General features: G+C 56.5%; 1 protein-coding gene across 1 annotated transcript in view; it reads left to right on the top strand.

The window, feature by feature from the left end:
• Nucleotides 1–4874: 4874 nt before the first annotated feature.
• Nucleotides 4875–9872, top strand: part of MPP1 (MAGUK p55 scaffold protein 1) — an 18574-nt gene continuing 13576 nt past the window's right edge. The window contains exon 1 of the mRNA XM_058813971.1: nucleotides 4875–5065. Within this exon, the coding sequence (XP_058669954.1) occupies nucleotides 4964–5065 (102 nt within the window). The 5' untranslated portion in view covers nucleotides 4875–4963. The remainder of the gene's footprint in view (nucleotides 5066–9872) is intronic.

Genomic DNA, 9872 nt, shown 5'->3' with positions numbered 1-9872 from the left:
CTCGTGGAGTGGGGACCTTCCAGAGCAACAGCCACCTCACAAGGGTGGGGAGCACCTGGAAGGCTGTGGGGAAGGCATGGGGGTCATCCTTGTTGGGCAAGTTTGCCTTGTTGGCACTTCTCCTCCAGCAGCTTGCCAGAACCTGTGCCATCCCACCCCCAGGGCAGTGAGTCCTCCATCTGTGATGGGGGAGCTGGGTCGGCCCACAAAGCCACTGGCAGCTGGTGTGGCAGGGAAAGCAGGGTTGTGAGGGGCTTTGGAGAATGGCAGGAGTCAGCTGGTGTGGCAGGGAAAGCAGGGTTGTGAGGGGCTTTGGAGAATGGCAGGAGTCAGCTGGGTGCTGCCACAGTGGGATAGGCACGATGGCTGCAGCAGCCCAGCAACATCCAGTGATTGCCTTGTGAAATTCCAGCGTGCCCCACCAGAGCTGGGCAGTCTCTGCTGTCACCTGAGAACAGCTGTGCCACAGCGCAGGGGACAGCTGTGGTGATGAGGACACCAGGGCTGTGCCATGAGCAGGGTGGTTGTGAGAGGGGTGGCTGCTTTCAGGCACCCAGCTCCTGCCTCCATCACTGCACTGGGCTGTGTGGTGCGCAGAGATGTCCCCTCCATGGCCTGTGTCTGGAGGAAGCAGGGACACGTGCTGCTGACCACCCCAGTGGTGTGACCTGTCTGGGAACCCACCCCCAGGGGAGATCAGAAACTGGTGTTTCAAATAACAGCTTGAAAAAGCCTCAGGCACATTCCACACTGCTGCACAGGGAGCCTTTGCTGTGGCCCTGGCAGTGATTACATTACAGCCCAAGCAGGAGATGCAATCACCCTTTGGCTCAATTGCATTCTGGCCATAACTAGGCACAGAGGTGAGGAGAGGCTGCCTGGAAAGCACTGGCCTGCAGAGAGGGATAGGAGCCATGAGATTCTCAAAGGGAACACCCCTGCTTGAGGCAGAGTAGCCCTCAGCTTGGGAGGACAACACCTGCCACCTCAGGCCCTTCTCAAGGCATCCTTCCTCAGCTCCAAGGCAACTCCATGGGTATAAATACCCTTCAGGGTCTCTACCACTGGATGCTCAGGCTCATCTTCCCTCCAGAAAGAGGCTGCCATGTTCTGGCACATTTGTCTAGTGACACAGGGTTAGCCCAGAGCAAAAAATCTGTGCACCAGAGCCCACTCTGGATTATTTCCAAATAGGAAGCACAGCTGAAATCTCTGCAGGTGTCCCAGCAGCTTTCACCCACCAGCCCTGAGCAGCTCCAGGATTTTCTCCAGCCAGCCAGGCAGCAGGGAAGGGACTGTGCTGAGAAAGAGCAGTAGTGGGCAGGCAGACAGATGTGTCTGAGCCTGCCAAGTTCTGGCATCCATTACTGGAAGCATGTCCTGACATTTATCTTGTGAGGAACGGAGACCAGACGCTGTTTCCTCCCAGCACGACGCAGATCTGAAATGCATCACATCCTCCCCCAGCCACAGACGTTTCTGTGCAGGGAAAGGGCTTGACCAGCATGAAGCCCTCTGCCTTTCAGCCAGGAGATATCCTGCCTAGTCACAGCCCTGCAAAGGTTGTGTCACAGAGCCCTGCTGCAGCATGGGCTGCCTGGCTGGATTCTCCTGCACCCCAGGGCTCAGCTGCCAGGCTTGCCTGGGCTGGGTGATCTGGTGCCCACACAGTTTTCTGGTGTCTCCAGGAAGGCAAAATACATCCTGGCTGTCTCTTTCTATTACAGCCCAAGCAGAGATTAGTTGGCCAGCCAAAGTGTGTGTGGTTTCAATGCTGAGCCACAGCCGTAAGCCATGGGCCAGGGAGGTTTCTGAATCTCCCTTCCCTCACGCTGGCTGGAGGGCTCTTGGTGTGCTCCCCCACGAGATCAGATGTGGGGAGTGTTTGCAGCTATTGCTGCTGCTCAGGTGGGCACCATCCTCTGAAAAAGTTGCCAGCACACAACAGAAACAGGCAGTATCAGTCTGAAGAGAGCACCTGAGCAGGGACCATGGCCAATGGGGAGCACAGCAGATTTAATCACAGCTTAAATCCAAGCTCAGCCATGGAGCTACGACCAAGCTGCTCACCACCTCCTCCACCTCAGTTTTCCCATATGCAACCAAGAGGGAATGAACACACTTAGACATCGTTTTTCTGTCTGTCAGGTACCTCTTGTCACATTTCTCCCTCCTACTACACATTCAATGATTAACTTCAAGGCATGTCTCTGCTCTCTGTATCTCTTGCCTCCTACTCCACGTTCCTACCAGCCTGTTTCTAGCCCGTGAGTGCAAGAGAAGCCCTGCACCAAGGGGTCCTGCCTCCAGCACATCTCAAAGCCATGTGCCACCAACCCCAGTGTGTGTCCACCTCCCCCTCCTCCTTGCTGGCTGTTTCAGCTGCTGGGTAAGGAGTGTTCTGCAGAGCCTTCTTGGTCAGCTGGGCAGGGATGGGAAGATGAGGCTCCCAGCAGCATTCTCCAGCCTGGTGGGCACATCTGCTGGGGCCAAAGGCAGCCAGGCATCCTTTGACTTTTCTAGTCCACTATTTTCTCATCCTAATCAGGCCGTCCAGTGAACCCTGCAGGCAAAGTCTGGGCCACATGGTCCACCAGGTTCAGCTGCAAAACATGGCCCACCTAGGTGTTTTCTGCTCCTGGTATTGACTGTCCTGATCTCCTACTAACACCACAACCCTGTTATGTGCTTGGTACACAGAACTTGCTCACCATGAGGAGCAAAATTTGATGAAGCCTTACACCACCAGTTGTGAATTTCCACCCAGATAGGCTGAACTTTTACCAAGTTAAGAGGGGGCCCCAGAGCTGGTTTGAGCTGGAAGATAAGGAAGCAGGGAAGGCTGCTACCATCATGAGGTCAGCTGACACAGCAGTCTTAGAGATAAGAGCAGGAACAGTCCACCCAGAGACAGTGAGGGGGACCCAATAAAGAACAGGAATACCCCAGATCCTAATATTACTAGTGGTCAGAGCAGTCATGTGAGGGCTGGGGAACTTACATTGTAAGGATTTAATTGCCCAAGGATTTCTTTGATTGGGGTTCCTCTTTGGGGGTACCCAGCTCAAGCTGCTCTACATGTCAGATAGATAAACAACCCATTTACTCAATGGATGGGCAATTTTTCTTCTTCAAGCAGGCCCAAGCCCTGTTAATAATGGCATAAATCCTGGCAGGTGGGGTAATTCCTTCAACAAAGCCCAGGGCCCAGATGGGCAGTGTGAAGATAGGACAAGAAGGGGAGCTACATCTGGACAATGCAGGACTCCAGCAAGTGATTCCACAGAAGTGCACAACAGCTGCCATGGAATGGGATTGTTGGGAAGAGCACTCCCAGTGCAGGCTGTGCTTTGGGACTCTTTGCTCCTGGTAGTGCTAGAGCAGTTTGCTGGAGCCAGTCACGTCAGTGCCTGCAGCTCCCACACCTCCTTTTCCCAGCATCTCACAGCAGTCTGGGCTTTCTCATAGCCCAGTCAGGAACAGTTTTGTTCCCACGAGGCAGGAGAAACTTGCCATCAGAACGAGATGGATTTTCCTTCTTTCTTTCCCCGCATCCTGTCCTGTCCCCTCTCTGCTACCCACCCCCGCTTCCCCTCCCCTTTTTCCTGTTTCCTTTCTCTAGGAGTTTGCACTCCTCTCCTTGTATTTCTTATGGTAACTTTAGGCCAACTCAGCCTGGAGAACTCATCTAGCAGCACTGTGGGAGTCTGGTCCAAGGCAACCTCTAAACCTCCAAGATCCCAGTGATGGTGTGGAAAATTGTGGAAAACCCTTTCAGTGTTTTCTTAAGGAATAATACAGCAGAATTAACCTTCCATCCCCAAATAAAGCTCAGACTTCACTTTGACCTTCTCATCAGTAAGACCTACACAGCAAGGGCAGAAATGGTTTGACAGAAGCCCTTTGCACCATGCATGACTCACAAATACAGGGATTTGCCATCCCACCCATGCAAGGTGAAGAAGGTGGAAGACCCAGAACAGCTGAAGGAAGAAGAGGGCTGGACTTGCTAGAGTGCAGAGAAAGGTACCCTGGAGGTACCCTGGAGCTTTGCACACTGTCAGAGCCCAGGGATGACCACTGGTTTGTGAGAGCCAGCCATGCGCCAGCCAGTGCCACTTTGGAGAGGCGCTCCCCCTGTCCTTGCTGGGTTCCTGCTCAGAGTATCCAAATGAGGGAAATGAAGATGGTGAGGGGCCTTGAGAAGAAGCTTTGTGTGGAACAGGTGAGGCCACTTGGTCTGTCCAGCCTGGAGAAGAGATTGAGCACAGAGCTCATTGCAGATACAACTTACTGATGAGGAGGGGCAGACCGTGATCCCCCTCTGTGCTGACCCATCACAGGTCCGAGGGAATGGCTGAAGTTGTGTCAGGGAAGGTTTAGCTGTGTATTAGGGACAGGTTCTTCCCCCAGAGGGTGCTGGGGCACTGGAACAGCTCCCAGGGCAGCGCTCACCGCAGCTCTGACAGAGCTCACGGAGCCTTTGGGCAGTGCTCTGGGGCACGGGGTGGGACTGTGGGGTGTCCTGTGCAGGGCCCGGAGCTGGCCTCGATGACCCTCGCGGGTCCGTTTGGGTGCACTCTGTGACCGGAATGCCTGGGCACGACCAGGGCCAGGCAGGGGCCAGGGGCTGGCCCAGCCCTGAGGCGCTGGGGACGCTCCCACGGGAGAAGCCCCCGCGCTGAGCGAGGCGAGGCGAGGCCGAGCGCAGCGGGGCCGCCCAGTGCCGCCCTCCCAGCGCCGCTCTCTCAGCGCCGGCTGCTGGGCCCCGGCTGCTGGGCCCCGCTGCCGCCGGGCGGCCCCACCGAGCCCCCGGCGCGTCCCCGGTCCGCCCCCGCCGCCTGGCTCCGCCCGGCCCCCGCCGCACTCGGGCGGAGCGTGGGGAGCCCGCGGCGCCGCCGCAGCCGGGCCGGGCCGCTCAGCGCTGCCGGGGCCAGCGGGGCCGGCCGCAGCTGCCGCCGGGATGACGCTCAAGTCGGGGCGCAGCGACGGCGGCGGCAGCATGAGGACGGCGCTCTCCGACCTCTACCTGGAGCACCTCCTGCAGAACCGGCCCAAGCCCGAGGTGAGCGGCCCGGTGCGCGCCCAGACCCCGCGGCTCCGCCTGCGCCCCGCTCCCGGCCCCATCCCCGCCGAGCCCCGGCAGGGAGCCCGGCGTGCCCCGCTGCCCTGCGGGCCCTTAGCCCAGCGCTCTGCGCCCGGCTCGGGCCCGGCACGGCTCCCGGGGATGCCGCTCCATCCCGTCCCTCCCGCACACGGAGAGAAGCAGGGTCCCACAGGCAGGGGCCCCGCGCTGCCCATCCAGCTGCGGGCCCCAGCAGCCCGGGAGCAGCGGTGCTCGCTGGGGACGCGGGTGCCTCCGGGGAATGGTCACCCAGCACTGCCGGCAGGGCAAAGAGCTGGGTGCAGGCGAGCAAGGCTCCAGCATCCTGCCGCGGAAGAGATTGTGCTTGTTTTGCTGCAAAGTTGTAGCTGGTCTGAACTGGAACTGCCTGTCACATGAGCTGATTCAGCTGCTGAGCAACCTCCCGGTCCACGGCATGGGCTGCAGGAGGGCGGGGGTCTCTGCCCAGGGAAGGAGGATGCACGCAGCCCCTCTCACACCTGCCCGGGATAGGGAGTGAGCCCATGGCCGCATGCACCGCACCTCCAGCAAGAGGAGGGCAGGCTGCACCAGCCCTCTCGGTTCTGCTCGGTGGGCTCCTTCCTCACTCAGTGTTGTTTGGGGCGGCTTGGGTGCAGCCAGGAGAGGGTCGGCAGTTGCCAGTGTTAAACAGCTGGTGCTTTTCTCCCAGCTTTGAAAACGCATCCTTGGTGATGCCGTGGTGTAATGTGCCTGGGCTAAGGAGTCCTTGCAACTGTGGGGAGCCTCTGAGAGAGGGCAGGGAGGAAATTTCCCTGAAGTGCTGTCCTTGCCCATCGTGTTGGACACTTAAACATGAAAAAGAGGTCTGATCAGATCTGTCTCACACCAGTGGCTCATCTGCTTCTCATGGTTCGACCCTGACAGGATGCTTTGAGAAAAACAGTAGGAAAAATATAATTAAAGCAAAGTGTCTGGACCAGGCAATGACTGAGAGATCCAGGCAGAGGGCCTGTCTGGCTGCAGACAGAGCAAGGATAAATTGCCAATAGCAGCAGAGCATGGAAAGTGTAGGAGCTGCCCTGCAGCTTCCTGGTGTTGTGGTGTATTTATTTCAGTAGGGATAAAGGGAGAGATGGTGAACGGAGATCTGCATGAGGCCTTTTAAAAGGAGCTCTGTAGTGCTGGCTTCCAGCAGTGTCCTGAGATTGCTGTCTCTGTGTCATGGGTATGCAGAGATGGCCCAGGGTGGCTGTGGCCCCTCCATGGGACACCGGGACCTCACCCAGCAGCAATGTCCCTTCTTGGGAAGGGTGCTGGGTCTGCCTGGCTGCTCCTGCTCTGGAGTCAAACGGGGTGACTGGGAGGTTTCTCTTCTGCATTTTGTCTGGCAGAGCCATGTGCTGGGAAGTGCTGTGCTGTGTTCCTCACGTGGTGGCAGGGCATGCAAATCATGGCAAGTGGAAGCCATGTTATTGCTAGAAAACAGCCCCAGGCCTCTCCTCTTGAGCCTCACCACGTGCCTGCATATCTTTGCCATATCTCCTGACTGACAAGTAGAGATTTACCAAAAAGGTGTGGGCTTTATTTCCAGCTGTTGCACCTGGCAAGATGACCTTGGGCTTGTCCTTTTATCACCTGTGACTCAGTTCCCCAGCTGTAAAATGGGCAGCAAATGTGACCTTTGGGAGTTTGGTGGAGAAAAGGAGGGTACTTCTGGGGAGAGCTGATTTGAGGGTGCAGAGGGAGCACTGCACTTGCCTCTGGGCAGCAGCTCTCAGCATCCAGCTGGCAGCAGCTCCAAGGCAGACTGAGGCTACAGGGAGCAAATCCTGAATCAACCACAGGTAAAACTCAGTTGAAAGCTGAGCTAAAACTTCTGGCTTTGACAAACAAAGTGGGGAGGGCTGGTTCCAACTTTTTAATCCCAAATAAAGTATTTTGCTGTGTGGCTGTGTGTCACAGCTACAGGGAAAGAGCTGTTTTGCAGGGCTTGTTCTGGAAGCTGGGATGGAGTGGCAGGGCAGCTCCTCCTTCTGTCAGTGTTGTGGTTTCAGTGGCTGTCCCTTGGAGGTTACCAGCTTCACAAACACATCTGGAAGGCTGCATCAGCCTTTTCTGGTGGGAAGGTGGTGCCTCAGCAAAACTGACTGTGCTCCCTTGAAAATCTGGCCCATCTCCATTGCAGCACTCTGTAATCTGGAGTCAGTGTGAGGGCACAGAGCTGGCAGCACCTTCTGGCTGCCACGACCATTTTGTATCCTTCCTATTTCTCTTTTCCCCTTCCCACAGAGACCTGTTGGTGTTGCTGGGCTTTTTCCTGATGTCAGCAATGTAATCCTTTTTGGTTTAAATGTTTGCTGGTTTGATTCTTGTTTTTAAACTTCAATCATATTGCTAGAAGGGGTTTTAGGTGAGATTGTTCCTGTGGCTGTGCAGGCAGACTTGAGAAGTCAGTAGCCCCTGGCAGAAAGAATTACTTCTAAATGTCTACGTGGCTGTAGCTCCCCAGCCTGCTGAAGCAGCCTTAAAGCAGCTCCCAAGCTCATTTTTTTTTGCTACTTTGCATTTTTTTTACACATTGCTGTGTTTTTTAAGCTGTACAAGACTGAGATAGACAGATCCTGGATGGGGAGGGAGGCAAGGCTGGAAGGACTGGAGGGTGGCAGGAGATATTGCTGGGTCAGGACATCTCTGCACCAAGCAGTGCCCCAGCCTCCCTGCATGCACCCGTGGTGATTATAATGTGAGGGGTCATGATTCATGGAGGGAGCTGGGATTTTGTTCCTCACAGTGTGAGAATAGTGTGTCTTCCTGCCAGCCAAGAGGGCAATCCCAGAGAAACCTGGCTCCAGGATTCATTCTTGCATCCAAGCTGCTGTGCTTTGGGGGCCTGCTTGGCAAATCCAGCAGTTGTTTTCTCCACATACTGACCAGGCAGACCTGTTTTTCCAAGGCTGCCTGGTACTGAAGTCTCCTGGCTGGAGCAGCAAGGAGAGCCCAGGAACCAAATCTCTGAATGTGCCCTTTGCTCTGTAGTGCTGCTTTCCTTAAGTGCTGCTTCAGCCTCCTGCAAACAAGCTGCCCAGTTAATGTTTGATTTGCCCAGCCTGGTGGAGCCAGCACAGCAGCAGCAGCCCTGGCAAGCAGTGCTGACCCCACTGGGGAACAGGATGCCAAGTCCTGGGATCCTCACCACATTCCCTGTTTGTAAACCCTGCCCAAGGAGCTGGTACATTCCCTCTGCCCTGGGATATGGGGCAGAAATCTTGTAGGAAATGCAGACAAGGGGTTGTGGGGCACCTCTGACCCACAGAGCTGGTGGCTCTTGTGTGCATTGCCAGTGCAGGATTTGTGCAGGAGGATTTGTACCCCTGTCACCCAGCTGCAAGGCACACAGGGATGCTGGACAGCCCTGTTGCACAGCTCAGCCCCCAACCTCCTTGCCCCACATCTGCCCCAGCACGGGCCTGGCAGTGACACAGCTGGGGCTGTGCACAGCTGGCAGTGGCTGATGGCCACGAGCTGGCTCTCAGCAGCGCTCGCAGATGTTTCCTGTGGAGCAGTGCACAAGGAGCAGAGTCTGGCCAGTCACCAGCGTGACTTGAAAGGCTCTTGAGGTCACAGACTACGCTGGGCCAAGCCAGCCCTGAGCGTGGCAGCTGCCAGCAGAGTGCAAGGCAATCCAGCCAGCCAGCTCATGGGCACGGGGCATGAGAGCCACACACATCTCCTGTTTCTGGGTGCCAGCATCAGGGCTGAGTCTGCCACCCCAAGGGTTCTGGCTGTCCTCATGAACCAGCCATCCTCCCATCGCCACCCACTGGCTGCCCAGTGCCATCAGCAAAAAAGCCACACCATCCCAGCATGGCTCTGGTTTTGGAGGACCCTTGTGCATTCAGAGTTGCCATCAAGGGACTGGTGGCCATCCCCAGGCACAGCAGCCAGTCTCTGGTGACAGACCTTGTTCTCCAGGAGTCACCAGGGTGACACTGGTGCTGTGTCAGCATGGAGGACTGGGTGTTTTCTCCAGCTCTCAGCAAAAAGCAAAGGTCGAGGCCAGGAGGCTCAGCTGATGGGGATGGTGAGGATGGGAACTCCCAGTCCCTGGAGCAGACTGTGCAGTCCTGGGTCACTGGGCTCTGCTGAGCCTAGAGGTTTGAAGCCAGGAGCTGCATGGTCTAACCCTTTCCCAAGGCATGACCAAGATAAGTATGATCTGTGCTGACTCCAAGCACCTCGTGGGCACTTTGGCCTCAGGTTGGGCTGGAGAAGGTCCTTGTCCTCCTACTCCTGCTTGCACCTGCTGGTCTGGCACAGGGGACAGCTGGCAGAGAGCTGTGGGACAGCTCTAGGCACACACACTGCTGGATCTGTTCCTGTGTTCTGCACATGCTGTGGTAGCATCGTTCCTGTTGGGCTGGCAAGCCAGGCTTGGGGGATGGATACAACTTTTCTTCCTTCCACCCTGCAAGTCCATGGCCTGGCTGCTGTTCTGGGCTGGGATTCAGCCGCCTTCTCCGTGTTTAAGCCAATGGCAGCTGGAGCCCACGTGGTTCCCTTTTGAGGAGGAGGTTGGTTGGCACTTCTGGAAGTAGTTGGCTTAAAAATAAATCACTGCATGATGGGCACACAGCTCCCTGAGCCCTTCTCTCCCTGGCCTTTCTGGGGGCTGTGACAGTGACCGTGCCTGCTCTGTCCCTCTCTGCCAGCACCTTTCCTGCTATCCTTGTTAGTCCTGACTCTGCTGCCCCTTTCTTTGGCTCCCTCCCTGCTTTCTGCCACTGCA

This window comes from Ammospiza caudacuta, chromosome 14, assembly GCF_027887145.1.
Source record: "Ammospiza caudacuta isolate bAmmCau1 chromosome 14, bAmmCau1.pri, whole genome shotgun sequence".
Taxonomy (NCBI): domain Eukaryota; kingdom Metazoa; phylum Chordata; class Aves; order Passeriformes; family Passerellidae; genus Ammospiza; species Ammospiza caudacuta.
Note: the sequence above shows the minus strand (reverse complement) of the source record. Positions and strands in the feature narration are given on the sequence as shown.